The sequence below is a fragment of the Entelurus aequoreus genome, linkage group LG07 (assembly GCF_033978785.1).
Source record: "Entelurus aequoreus isolate RoL-2023_Sb linkage group LG07, RoL_Eaeq_v1.1, whole genome shotgun sequence".
NCBI lineage: Eukaryota > Metazoa > Chordata > Actinopteri > Syngnathiformes > Syngnathidae > Entelurus > Entelurus aequoreus.
In genome coordinates, this window is record NC_084737.1 from 26647387 (window position 1) to 26662216 (window position 14830).

At 39.4% G+C, this 14830-nt stretch overlaps 1 protein-coding gene across 1 annotated transcript in view; it reads right to left on the reverse strand.

Annotated features, from left to right (window-relative positions):
- Nucleotides 1-14830, reverse strand: part of LOC133653605 (dihydropyridine-sensitive L-type skeletal muscle calcium channel subunit alpha-1-like) — a 55476-nt gene that overhangs the window by 27247 nt on the left and 13399 nt on the right. Inside the window, exons 9-27 of the mRNA XM_062053071.1 lie at nucleotides 14211-14292; nucleotides 13984-14144; nucleotides 13682-13907; nucleotides 12020-12227; nucleotides 11803-11923; nucleotides 11593-11707; nucleotides 11428-11527; nucleotides 9995-10064; nucleotides 9745-9877; nucleotides 9541-9670; nucleotides 9054-9113; nucleotides 8750-8856; nucleotides 8591-8678; nucleotides 8407-8514; nucleotides 8290-8342; nucleotides 8071-8217; nucleotides 4651-4852; nucleotides 3711-3869; nucleotides 10-120 (exon numbers count right to left, since the gene is read on the reverse strand). Coding sequence (XP_061909055.1) covers nucleotides 10-120; nucleotides 3711-3869; nucleotides 4651-4852; nucleotides 8071-8217; nucleotides 8290-8342; nucleotides 8407-8514; nucleotides 8591-8678; nucleotides 8750-8856; nucleotides 9054-9113; nucleotides 9541-9670; nucleotides 9745-9877; nucleotides 9995-10064; nucleotides 11428-11527; nucleotides 11593-11707; nucleotides 11803-11923; nucleotides 12020-12227; nucleotides 13682-13907; nucleotides 13984-14144; nucleotides 14211-14292 — 2381 coding nt within the window. The remainder of the gene's footprint in view (nucleotides 1-9; nucleotides 121-3710; nucleotides 3870-4650; nucleotides 4853-8070; nucleotides 8218-8289; nucleotides 8343-8406; nucleotides 8515-8590; nucleotides 8679-8749; nucleotides 8857-9053; nucleotides 9114-9540; nucleotides 9671-9744; nucleotides 9878-9994; nucleotides 10065-11427; nucleotides 11528-11592; nucleotides 11708-11802; nucleotides 11924-12019; nucleotides 12228-13681; nucleotides 13908-13983; nucleotides 14145-14210; nucleotides 14293-14830) is intronic.

Consider the following 14830-nt stretch of genomic DNA (forward strand, 5'->3'; position numbering starts at 1 on the left):
AAGTTTTACCTTTGCTTTGAAGGCCATGAGCTTGAGAATCATCTCCACGGTGAAGAGCACAGTGAAGATCAAGTTCAGTGTGTCAGACAGCTTGGTCACATGGTCTGACTGGTTACAGTGCTGTTGCACAAATGACAGGACAGAAAGGACAATGAAGATTGTTCCGTAGGAGACAACTTCTTACAGCTTTTCCAGATCACAGACATTATTCAACAGGTACACGTTCACTTTAACTTCAAATTTGCGCAGCTTATGAAAACATTTGTGCCCAGCTATAGGTAAGAGTAGCTGAATACAAACTTTACTTAACTTGAAGCTACACAAACAAACCCACATTTGTTATTTACAGCAAAATACTGCAAATTAGTTCATAAATAAAAATGTGGCGCGCAATACATGTACAAAACCCAAAACCAGTGAAGTTGGGACGTTGTGTAAATCGTAAATAAAAACAGAATACAATGTTTTGCAAATCCTTTTTAACTTATATTCAATTGAATAGACTGCAAAGACAAGATATTTAACGTTCAAACTGAGAAACTTATTTTTTGGGGGGGAAATAATCATTAACTTAGAATTTAATGGCAGCAACACATTGCAAAAAAGTTGGCACTTGGGCATTTTTACCACTGTGTTACATGGCCTTTTCTTTTAACAACACTCAGTAAACGTTTGGGAACTGAAGAGACCAATTTTTGAAGCTATTCAGGTGGAATTCTTTCCCATTCTTGCTTGATGTACAGCTTAAGTTGTTGAACAGTCCGGGGTCTCTGTTGTGGTATTATAGACTTCATATTGCGCCACACATTTTCAATGGGAGACAGCTTTTGAACGTTGCGCCTATAAAAGTCCCGATGGTTCTTTTCCTTTTTGTTCCGGAGGACACAACGTCCACAGTTTCCAAAAACAATGCGAAATGTGGACTCATCAGACCACAGAACACTTTTCCACTTTGCATCAGTCCATCTTAGATAAGCTCGGGCCCAGCGAAGCCAGTGGCGTTTCTGGGTGTTGTTGAGGGGCAGTATGGCGTAGTGGGTAGAGCGGCCGTGCCAGAAACCTGAGGGTTGCAGGTCCGCTCCCCGCCTCTTGACATTCAAATTGCTGCCGTTGTGTCCTTGGGCAGGACACTTCACCCTTGCCCCCGGTGCCGCTCACACTGGTGAATGAATGATGAATGAATGATAGGTGGTGGTCGGAGGGGTCGTAGGCGCAAACTGGCAACCTCGCTTCCGTCAGTCTACCCCAGGGCAGCTGTGGCTACGAAAGTAGCTTACCACCACCAGGTGTGAATGAATGATGGGTTCCCACTTCTCTGTGAGCGCTTTGAGTATCTAATAATAGAAAAGCGCGATATACAATCTAATCCATTATTACCGTAATTTCCGGACTATAAGCTGCTACTTTTTCCTCTCGTTCTGGTCCCTGCGGCTTATACAAGGGTGCGGCTTATTTACGGCCTGTTCTTCTCCGATACCGACGAAGAGGATTTCGGTGGTTTTAGTACGCAGGAGGAAGACGATGACACAATGATTAAAGACTGACTTTTCATATACCGGTAGGCTGGTTATTTTGATAACGTACAGGCGAGCACTTTGTATTACTTTGCACCGTTGTATTATTTGTACTCTGCACGAATGCTGTTCGCCATGTCAAAGATGTGAAAGTTTGATTGAAAGATTTATTGTTAATAAATGGGACGCTTTGCGTTCCCAAACAGTCATCTCTGTCCCGGCAATCCCCTCCGTGGTAGCAGGAACCCCTATATACTACGGTAATTACACATCAAAACCCTGCGGCTTATAGTCGGGTGCGGCTTATATATGGAGCAATCTGTATTTTCCCCTAAATTTAGCTGGTGCGGCTTATAGTCAGGTGCGGCTTATAGTCCGGAAATTACGGTATTATTATTATTATAAATGGCTTTCGCTTTGCATAGTAGAGTTTTAACTTGCACTTACAGATGTAGCGACAAACTGTAGTTACTGACAGTGGTTTTGTGAAGTGTTCCTGAGCCCATGTGGTGATATCCTTTACACACTGGTGTCGCTTTTTGATGCAGTACCGCCTGAGAGATCGAAGGTCCGTAATATCATCGCTTACGTGCAGTGATTTCTCTAGATTCTCTGAACCTTTTAATGATATTACGGACCGTAGATGGTGAAATCTCTAAATTCCTTGCAATAGCTCGTTGAGTAATGTTATTCTTAAACTGTTCGACAAATTGCTCATGCATTTGTTCAAAAAGTGGTGACCCTCGCCCCATCCTTGTTTGTGAATGACTGAGCATTTCATGGACGCTGATTTTATACCCAATCATGGAACCCACCGGTTCCCAATTAGCCTGTTCACCTGTGGGATTTTCCAAATACAGTAAGTGTTTGATGAGCATTCCTCAACTTTCCCAGTCTTTTTTGCCACTTGTGCCAGCTTTTTTTAAACATGTTGCAGGCATCAAATTCTAAATGAGCTAATATTTGAAAAAAATTAAGTTTTCCAGTTCGAACGTTAAGTATCTTGTCTTTGCAGTCTCTTCAGTTGAATATAGGTTGAAAAGGATTGGCAAATTATTGTATTCTGTTTTTATTTACGATTTACACAACATGCCAACTTCACTGGTTTTGGGCTTTGTATGTTTTTTTTTAAATGATTTAGGTCATTCCGGAAAATTGTTTTGTCCAGTTTTCTAAATAGAGTAGACCTTCTACTAATACTGTTAAATAATTAAAATGTATATTCATAATAATCCCTGTGTTGCTGTGGATAATTTTTATTAATCACAATGAAATCTATATTTTTTTAAATCAAAAGGCTATTAGTTACATTTTGCATGAGCAAAGATTCTCAAGAAAGAATGGAATATATATTCCCTTAACGTGTTTAATAAACAACTTTAACACCATTTTTATGTCATCAAACATGTATCTAAGTTAACGTGGACCTGTTACTCCGCTTGTGTTATTAGCAGTGTTGGGAAAAGTACTTTAAAAAAGTAATTAATTACAGTTACTCATTACTATTCAAAAAAGTACTTGATTTTGATTGATTGATTGAAACTTTTATTAGTAGATTGCACAGTGCAGTACATATTCCGTACAATTGACCACTAAATGGTAACACCCGAATAAGTTTTTCAACTTGTTTAAGTCTAATTGAATTACTAACTGGCTTATTCTTTAAAGGTGAACTGCACTTTTTTGGGGGAATTTTACCTATTGTTCAAAATCATCATGAGAGACAAGAACACACGTTTTATTTTATTTTTTTAAACATTCTAAAGATGATAGAAAATGCTTGAAAAATGCAGCTGATGGGAGTCACCGTTATAGCCTTTAAAGCCCTCTAAAAAAACTTTTAAACCCTCCATCAACGTTTTACACACTGCAAATGTACAATATATATAATGTAGTACCAGACACGTTCATAGGATAAGAATACATTTTGTTTTTAATTTCTCTATTCTGTTACAGACTGAAACTAAATTTTAATAATTGTCTTCTTTGTTGCAAGTTGACCTATGTTTCTTTTTTGTTTTCTTAAATTTTATTAAGGATACAATGTTATGTCGAAGTGTACTTATAACAATTTTATAGACAAATTATATTCCCACGTGGGGGCGTAACAGAAAGTAAGTGAGAAGCACTGCTCTAATGATACGGGATATTTTCTACCAGCAGCCTCTCCGTTTAATGTGTGATTTATTGACCTACCTGCATCCCCAGACACAAAGTGTTGAGCATGATGAGGAAGAACATGAGGTACTCAAAGTAGCAGGAGGTGACGATGTACCAGACCCTGTACTGGTACGGGTTCTTGGGAATGTAGCACCTCAGTGGTCGAGCCTTTAAGGCGTATTGCACACATTGCCGCTATAGGGAGAATATGCATATTATCATCATTAAATAAATAGTAGGGTTATTTTTCTTCCATCCATCAATGTTCTACTGCTTGTCCCTTTCGGGGTCACTGGGGTGCTGGAGCCTATCCCAGCTCCATTCGGGCAGAAGGCGGGGTACACCCTGGACAAGTCTCCACCTCATCACAGGGTCAACACAGATAGACAGACAACATTCACACACTCGGGCCAATTTTGTGTTACCAATCAACCTATCCACAGGGGCATGTTTTTGGAGGTGGGAGGAACCCGCAGAACCCGGAGGGAACCCACGCAGTCACAGGGAGAACATGCAAACTCCACACAGAAAGATCCCGAGCCTGGGGTTCAAACCCAGGACCTTCGTATTGTGAGGCACATGCACTAACCCCTGTTCCACCATGCTGACCGGTTGTTTTTCTAAATTACAAAAAAAAAAATGATAATAATAATTAAAAAAAAGAAAATAATAATATATATATATATATATATATATATATATATATATATATATATATATATATATATATATATATATTAAATCAAGTCAAGATGTAGAGTAACTTCTCTGTTGGTGGTCTCCTCAGACGTTAAATCACATGAATGGTTTCAAGCTTAGTTTTTACACCAGCTATCCAGGCCAGGAATCAAACCCATGCACTATGCCATGAAAAGTAAAAGTGCGTACCATTAATACACCACCAGGAAAATTGAGTAATATGTTATTGAAGTATACAATAATTAACATCACACAATATGGCCACACTTTTGTGCACCTGGTTCTTGTCCAGCTCACAGTCCTTGTACTCCTGCTCGCCCTGCTCCTGGAAGGTGACGATGACAAAGCCAACAAAGATGTTCATCATAAAGAAGGCGATGAGTATAATGTAGATGATGAAGAAGATGGAAACGTCCACACGGTTGTTGAAGACCGGCCCCATGTCTTCTTCGTCTGAATCTATGGCTCGATACAAGAGTCTGGGAACAAGTTTGTGTTGTTGAGATCATCAAACTAAGGCCACAACATTGTCACCATCACAAACAGGGCCAGACCCTGGCAAACACTCTATTGATAACTGGTGCAGACCGCCTTATTTAAATGAGGTGTTTGCGTGTCTTACATGACATTTACCATGGAGACACCCATTTACCGAGGATTCACATTATCATGCGATCCTCCCTGTGATGTTTTGCTATGTTTTGAAACATGCAACAAACATTTACCATTTTTTTGCAGTGCGATCTATTATGGAACCTACTTTTTTAGTGCGCTAAGGTGCACCCTGGGAGATACTGGCATTAACTGCGATCGTCTGTTGGAAAGTTCCAGACGTAAAAAAAATGCATAGTAAAAGACGTTTTTTTCATACACAGTACATTATAAAACATATATCAGTACAAAAACGCCAGCAGACACACAAACGCATGAATTTAATTTGCTTTAATCAACCCCTTAAGTCATCCAGAAGCTATATAATTAGAAAATGATATTGCTAAATAGATGATATGGCTAATATTTTTATTTTCCTACCTCCGGGAACAAACAGAAGTGTTTTCTAATCACGGCAGAATTGGTAACAGACAACGAAGATTTTCGGACAAATGAGGATTCACAACCTTATCTTTTTGAAGCTGACTATATGGAGGTTATAGAAGCCAGCACGAAGGAAGGGTGAAATGTGGAGCAGACTGAAGCCGAGAGAGGGAGGTCGACGTGACTTTGACGCTATAAATGTGGAAGTTTGAATTAAGCTATTTTGACATAAATGGAGTGCTTACCCAAGACAAAGCAGAAAAATGTCCACGGCCAGCTGGACCCAACGCACAACTGTTCATCGAGTGAGTCACTTTATTATTAAACATCATACATGCAGCGCTTGTCATGCGTGTTATTACGACTACATACACATAAGGCTGAAACGACGCGTCGACGTAGTCGACGTCATCGACGTCATCGGTTACGTAAATATGTCGAAGCCGTTTTTGTGTGTCGACGCGTCGCATATTTACGTCACACTACCGTCATGGCTGAGCGCAAAGCAGACTGTGCGAGCGAGGGGGAAAAAGCACGGCAAAAGTCGTCAAAAGTGTGGGAGTATTTCAATACACAGCCTAATAATGTTGTTGTATGCACACTGTGTCGAGCGTAAATGGCCTATCATAGCAGCACAACGGCTATGAACGAACATTTGAAAAGAAAACCATCAACTAGTCAATCGTCCGCGTTAGCATACGTTGTTATCATTACACAAAAACATGAATGTGTCATTTGTATCTGCTAGGGGTGTAACGGTACGTGTTTTGTATTGAACCGTTTCGGTACGGGGCTTTCGGTTCGGTACGGGGGTGTACCGAACGAGTTTCTAAGCTAAAGCTAACTTTAGCTGTTAAAGTCTTAACAAGCTGCTTTGCTCCTTCTGCCTCTGTCTCAGTACGCAGCATTGTCCCACCCACACAACCATCTGATTGGTACACACAAAGCATTATCAGCCAATCAGCAGTGCGTATTCAAAACGTTACCAGCCAATCAGCAGTGCGTAGTCAGCGCTTCAGCGTCTAGCAGATAGGTGTTTAACAGGTGAGCATCAGGCAGCGGACTCTCCCCAAATGATAATAAACACCTCCCAGTCAACTACTAGTAACATCACTATGAGCCCGTTGACCTTTTAGAAACGTAAACTGCAGCTCAGCTCGCTCGCAGTCCTGGCTTGAGGTGAAGACTAATTACCTCTCAGTTCCAGCCACATCGACCCCTTCTGAGAGTAGACATGCTAACCTTTCTTCATTACAACTGTTAGTCACTCACTGGAATGAGTAGAATTGGTTATTGTGTACTGTGTTGGACTGGATGTTTATTTTGCACATTTTAAAAGCAATACTTAATGTTTACAGTGCTCCAGAATATTTAGATTGGCACTTTTTTGTATTGGATGTTTATCTTTATTTTTGCACATTTTAGCAAATAAGCAATACTTTCACTTTTGTTGAAATGTTTACACTGTTGTTACAGAATATTTCGTTTTGCACTTTTTTGTATTGGATGTTTATCTTTATTTTTGCACATTTTAAAGCAAAATAAGCAATACTTTTACTTTTGAAATCCTTATACTATTGCAGAATATTAAGATTTGCACTGGATGTTTACTTTTCTTTTTGCACATTAAAAAGCAAATAAGCTACTTTTAATTTTGTTAAATGTTAAAAGTTTTAAATGTTTACATTGTTACAGAATATTTTGTCATGTTGTTGTCAATGTTGACTGAGTGGCCATACTTTTTTTTTTTTGTAAATAAAAGCCATGCCTTTTGAAAAAACTGACCTACATTTATTTTTTCATCTTCATTTTAAATAAAATAAAATAAAAAATAATCGGTAAAAGGAAAAATAATCTATAGATTAATCGAAAAAATCTATAGATTAACCGATTAATCGAAAAAAAATCTATAGATTAATCGATAGAAAAATAATCGTTAGCTGCAGCCTTACATACACACTGTCGAGCTCGCTGTGTACAAACAAAACATGAAATGTGGGATATACTTTACAGACACTGTAATATGATTGTTCATGTTTTTCAGTCAGTACAGATTGGTGTCCAATCACACTGTACTGTGCATTACAAACTCAAACGTGATTCGGGTGTTGCCGTAGCTCGCTTAACGTAGCATGCCAATGTGTTACTCCGCCGGAAAAAGGTTCCTCAGTGTTTGCTCTTACAATAACTACAGCTTGGTTATTATATAGGTTACGGAATGTAAATGAAGTATCGTTGGCAGTTTTTAAATGCATTTTTAAAGGGTTTTAGAGGTAGCATTGATTGCTCCCATAAGCTGCATTGCTAGCCACCTAGAACAAGCTGATTTTACATGTCGAAAAGCAAAAAAACAAAAAACATTTTGATCTTTTAGTCTCTCATAAGGATTGGGAACGATAGGCGAAATGCCCCAAAAATTGCAGTTCCTCTTTAAGTAAACCCTCTACACATGAAATAACACCCACATAGTCACCTTCACAAGCAGCAAACTTCGAAGCAAGATGTGTATTACAATACTCACTCGACTGCAGTCAGCCCTAGCTTTCGGCGTGTTTAACGGGTAATATGTAAGGACAAAATGGGGCCACAGACAAAATCTTGTTTAGGTCCACAAAAAGCCTAGGGCCAGCCCTGGTCACATACATATAACATCCCAACTTACTTTGGCCAGCCCTCAAATGTAGAAACAGTGAAGAGAGCCAGCATGCCATAGAGCACGTTGTCAAAGTTAAAGTCATTGTTGAGCCATTCTCGTTTGGCCAGCACTGTGTCCTGCAGAGAATTATCTATTTGCTTCAAGAAGAATCCCCTTAAAAGAAGATAACGGTCATGAACATGTTTTTAAATGAACTCTACATATGCAAGTCTTAATTGGACTTACTGGCATTCCTCCTCTGTTATTTTGGATGGGTCAGAGCAGCTATATAATTTCCCCTATGATAAAAATCAAAATAAGAAAAATATTCACAATTTAGTCATAGTTGTGTGGTTTACCAACCTTGAAAAGTTGCACTCCTATGCAGGCAAACATGAAATTGAGCAGCATGGTGACCAGAACAATGTTTCCAATGGTTTTGATGGCCACAAACACACACTGGACCACATGCTGCACATAAATCCAACAATTAGTATGAAACAAAAACATGAAAATAGTGATTTGAAGATTGCAGATAAGTGCAAACCTTTAAACCTTTGGCTCTATTGATTGCCCTGAGTGGCCTTAGCACCCTGAGCACCCTGAGAATCTTCACCACAGAAATGGCACTGGATCTATATGCAACAAATGCCAGAAACATCTTTAGATACACTCAATGTGGTGGAACCAAACTGTAGAAACTTACTCCATTCCCATAGAGAGCAGAGAGACTCCAACCACGATCAGATCCAGGATGTTGAAGGAGTTGCGACAGAAGGAACCCTCGTGCATGAACGCTCCATAAACGGTCATCTGTTATTTAGATCAGTCACACAAGAGGTCAGGAAATAGTTTAATAAGATTGATAAGGCTAAAATAATAATTTTGTTTGTTTGTTTTAATTTAAAACAATGGAGTTATCCATTATTCCAACCATCTTTCCATACATGTAGCCATGCTTCTATCTACCCATTTAAATCTGAGTTTTGCTTATGTGGTGTTTCAGTTACCTTCAGTACAATCTCAATGGTGAACACTGTTGTGAAGACAATGTCAGCGTAGGCCAAGATCTGTGGGACAAGATGCAGACATGATCAGTTAAGTTGTTTGGCCTTTGACAGGTAACGGCACGCAAATGGACGTAATTTGGGTGGGTAAAGGAGGGACACATCTTCTGCACTTTTTACCATCCAAAAATAATGTAACACTATATTGAATAGAGACAAGTTAAACACTTGTGCCAGGTGGAAAATTCCATCCACCACTTAAGACTGAACTTCTCCTTTTTGACAGCCCACAGGCTCACTGATTGGCTTTCTGGGGAGAATGATTGACAGCATGCAGCAGCTTACCAATCTGCAGTCAGATTCGAGATAAGAGCAAGGAGATCATTCACAGGAGAAAGATATTTGTGTAAGAAAGGATTAAAAAATAGTTTTCTGTGTTTCTGAAATCCAAATTTTGACCATAGCCAAGCCAGCATCAACATTTGTACACCTTGTTTCTATATGACTTGGGATCGATGGGGTCCTCGGCTGCCAGGGAGATGGAAGACAGCAAGATGAACAGGAGGATTAGATTAGTGAATGAAGAGGCGTTGATGATCTTGTAGCACAGTTTACGGAACCTGGGCACCAACAAGTAGAATGTAAGAAAATAAAGTATTGTACACAAAGAGATGTCCTTTTTGGGTGTATTGACTTGTTTTGTGGGCCAAAAATGAAAAATGAGCTGGCTACAGGCAACGGAACAGCTTCCTCCTTTAGCTGCAGGTCGGCCATGGGTCGGGGCCGAGGGCTGATGGGGATTTCAGGCTCTTCCTCTTCATCGTCGCCTAGTGGGTGAAAAAGAACAAAAGGTCAACCCTCTGATTGTAATAATGCTTGGTAATAAACTGCACAAAAAACAGAATTCCTCTGGAATGTTGATGTGAAAGGATATAGGACGTTACCTGGGAAGTCTGCAGGGGGGAAGGGATCTTTGACTTCATTGACGTTGGACTCAAACTCATCAATTTTGAGCTGATGAGGCATAATATAGAGAAATGATGATGCACATGTGAGGTTGAATACACCGGTACCTCAACTTAAGAGTGTATTGAGAGAAGAGCTATCTCCGGGCTAATTGTTATTCTTTAAGTTCCATCCATCCATCCATTTTCTACCGCTTGTCCCTTTTGGGGTCGCGGCGGGTGCTGGAGCCTATCTTTAAGTTTCAAGCAAAAATGTTAGTTACAAGCTTCCCCGCTAGGGCTGGACAATTAATCAATTTTTAATTCGAAAACAATTAATGGGCAACGCAAAGTGCTTGCAAAAGCTTGTTACGGTGAAACAGATAAGGAGTGCATGAGTGGAAAAAAAAGCCTGTCTACTAGAAGTTTGGAATGTCACCATACTTCTTTATTTATCTTTAATTTGTCTATCATTCACAATATTTATGTAAGACAAGAACAAATATGTTGTTTTTTTATGCTTTTTATCTAGTAAATGTGATTAAAAGTCTTTATTACAATGGAACCTAAGGGAGCCGCTCTATTCTGCCTATAAAACCCTTAAAAAAACATCCATACACCTCCATTAAGGTTTAATATACATGATGTAAGTATATATGTGATGTAGTAACAGGCACATTCATAATAACATGTAATATTTACATAGTTTGCTTATTTTAAGCGTACGGCGATGCAAACATTATACAAACGTTCGCTTTTTCCGACAACATCACTGATTATTACTCGCTGCAGACTTCATGAGAGCCAACAAAAATAATAAAACATCACTTACTGTACAACATCTTCTGGCATTAGGATGCCAACTGTTAGGATGTTGATATATTCCTGTCTAGATGAAGAATGACTCATAATCATTGCAAAGAAATAAGGGGGGTGGAACCAAGCTTCTTTTCGCGATTCATTTCCGGATTATAAATCGGATGCCAAAGTTGACCATTTTCACAAGCTTCGAGGCGAGAAAGCCGCTCATGAGCTGACGATGTATATATAGCAGCACAAGCTGTTTACCGCTTTCTGATCAAGGCACCGCTAAAACTAGTTTGTCTGTGTTAGCGCTTATAATAACAATTTTACTAATGCTGGGTTAATATTCAAGTCACGAAATGTAAATGGAGTATTGTTGGCGGTTTTTGGATTTTTTTATTGGAATAGAGGGCCTCCCACTGGTTCTGTTATAAGCGGACTTTAATTGACGAGTCAGAATGCATTAAAAAATAAATCTGTCTTGTTGTCTTTCATATGATTGTGAACAATTCCAAAAAAGTGCAGTTCTCCTCTGAGTTAAGAGATCCGCACGGAACCAATTAAGCTCGTAAATTGAGGTACTACTGTTTTATTAAAACATAAAGCAAAAGGGTGATATGTAGTTGAACCTTGGCTGTGGTTGGCATGCCCTCCATCTTGGCTCTCTGCTCTGCCAGTTTCTTGGACATCCTCTCTCTCTCCTCATCTGTCTTATCAGGCATTTTGGACCTTCAGAGTTCAGATGTTGATTCAATGCAGATTGTCATGCATCGTGTTTTTGCTCATTCATTTACCGCATCAGCTTTCTTCTCATCTTCTCCTCTGCTTTCTCTTTCTGAGCTGAGGTCAGACTCTCAGCTTCTGCCAGGTTGTCCACAGCGATGGCCAAAAAGACATTGAGAAGAATGTCTAGTTGCACAGAGGTCAGGAAAACCTAAAACTTGGCATTCATTGCATGCATTTAACCCGGATTTAATAGGCAGGTTTTTTTCACGATCGGATACAGTTTCCGCAGACAAAGAGGACGATGAAGAAGATAGAAACCAGGATGCCAGGCATGACCGGTCCGCCGTAGGCCATAATGCCGTTGTTCATGATGGCGGTCCATTCCTCCCCTGTAAGGATCTGGGACACAGTTGTCTTGTAAATCCAAACATGCTTCAACCAATGGATTTTATAAAAGTGAGTCCTATTGTTGGAGCTCTGAAGAAAACATCTCACCTGGAACACGCTGATGAGGGCCTGAGGGAAGTTGTCAAAGTTGCTCCGTCTGGGCCTGTTGTCGGGAAAGTTGAATTTTCCTCCAAACACCTGCATGCCCAGCAGTGAGAAGATGACGATGAAGAGGAAGAGGAGAAGAAGCAGGGAGGCGATGGAGCGGACGGAGTTCAGGAGCGAGGCTACAAGGTTACTCAAAGAGGTCCAATACCTGCAATGGACGAAGATAAAGATGTCACTGTTAAGAGATGATTTGTTGAAGTCCTATTCACTTGTTATAGTCCATTACTTGAATATTATCCCACAATACCCCCAAACACGACATACAAGTTCTTCCTTCTAAAAAGGACATAAAACATTTTCGATTCATGCATACTTTTTTGTTTAAATTTCTTAATCAATTCAGCCATAAACAAAAATACCAAATATGCAATGTTTTTTTTAAACCCTTTGAAGGCCTTTTGCTCAAATGATGTCACAGTTGGCAATTAGTATACCTTTTTTTTTACACATTTAAACATGTGACATTATCTGATCAAAAAGCCTGCAGAAGGGTCAAAATTGTCACAGTTGTCAATTAGTATACATTTGCATAACATGAGTTATTAGAGTTGCGTGCCTTGCAGGGCAGCCATTTTGTGCCATTCAGCACATCCATTGTGTGCTGGCTTATTGATTTCCGGAGCTCATTAAGTCAGCGCTGTCGTTAGCTCCTGTGCTAAGTGCTACTTTGTGTGCTTTTGAAGTTCTGTTTCAAAACCCTCAATCAACTTCAGCCCTCAACCAAAAAAACTAACATTTAATGTTTTTTTGGGGCCCTTTGAAGGCCTTTGAACACATTTTTAAATTAGTGTAAGTATGTAAACAAAAAGCCTTTATCGGGGTTAATAAAAAAAAAACATCATATGCTTGATATTTTTGTTTAGGATTTAAGTTTATTGAGAAATTTGAGCAAACAAATTAAAAACAAAATCCAAAATGCATTTACACCTTACAAAAACTTGAAGACTTGTTCCTTATTTTGGGTTAATAGTTATCATTTTTAATATTTTTGACTTTTTCTGTAAGTAATCGCAAAGCAATTATAGTTTTCTAATTGTCCAATCAGATTACAGTTGTCCCTCATCTATTGCGGTTAATTGGTTCTGGACATGACAGTAATACAAAAATTTCTGCGAAGTAGGAATCATTAATTATAAATCTAATATTTTCAAAAATAGAGCATAAAAACATGTTTAATGGCCTTGTAAATACAAATTTCAGCATTTTGAGAGCCCTCGAGACAATAAATAACACCCTTTAGTGACCTTTACTCTATTTTAATCTAATATAGTAATACTTCCTGAGGCTGGGCCAATCAGTGGCTACAAAACTTAACATCACGTTTTGATTGGTTAGGTCTCCTTCAGTGGACAATACTACTGTAGTATTGATATTTTTAGTTCATGTAACATTTTTTGTGTTTAAAATGATCAATTTACGCCAAAAATTTTGTAAACTGTGCTTTAAAAAAAATCTGCTATGTGATGAATCTGGAATATTCGAAGCGTGATGTGGTGAGGGATGACTGTATAGTCATAAATGCATATCTTGAGATTTCAATGATAAGCTGTAATGCTTTGTTACATTAATATATATTTTGTTTGTTTGTGTAACTTAACTCACTTTGTGACCTTGAGGATCCTCAGAAGCCGAATGCACCTTAGCACAGAGAAACCCAGGGGGGTCACCTCTCCCGCCGACAACATGATCATCTCCAGGATGCCGCAGATCACCACGAAAAAGTCAAAACGGTTGAAGAGCGACATGAAGTACGCCCTGGGACCCAGAGCGTACATCTTCACAAACATCTCAATGACAAAGAGCACCAGGAGGACACGGCTTGCCACGTCTGTTGAGATGAGCGAAGCATATCAATGCAGCTGGGAGGAAGCATTTGTGTAAAGTGTCTAGGTCATGATCAGAACCTTGAAGGGAGGTGAGCCAAGCCGGTTGATGGTGGTACTCTGTAGCGATGGTCAGCGTGTTGAGGAGGACGAGAAGCATCACCAGCCAGTAAAAAGCTCTGGTTTTTACAAAAACTAAACACTTCATCCTGATGAAGCGGTTCCAACGACGAGCTAGGCGACTTGACAGAAAAATCCTGTTGGTTACGGAGCCAAGCTACTGCACGCACAAAAAGTGGCAGACTCACTAATAATAAATCACACGACCCTTGCCCTCCATGTCGAAAATGCTGTCGGTGTCAGAATCTCCACTGGTCAACGGTAGGAGACCTGATAAGAGAATGACACTCATTAGTTTGCATGATTGCTCATGATACAAAACTATTTATTATGTTTGACATTTTCCTCAATTTACAGGTATTTTTTATTAAAATAATACAGGAGTACCTCAACTTAAGAGTGTTTTTAATATAAGAGCTGTCTTTTAGCTAATTGTAACGCTTTAAGTTGCAAGCAAAAACTTGAGTTAGTTGGCATAGCAAATGTTACAGTGAAACTCGTAAGATCAGACCAAAACTTTAGGTGTTACTGCACCGTATCGAAGTAGAATGAGTCTAATGTCAGCCAAATACTTTAAAACAGGGCTATTCAACTACATAATGAAGAGGGCCGCAGTTTCAAGAGCCCAAGGGCTCAGGGGCCGTACATCCAAATGTGGATGTTTTGTCAGAAAATGCGTCCGCAGGTTATATTTCTTTGAGACTGCGTTTACTTAATTACAAAGTATGCACATCGGCTTTCACACTGCACTGTCAATAAATTCATTTTTCTGCCCTCGCTACTAGTTTTCAGCGTTTGTGGCTAGTTA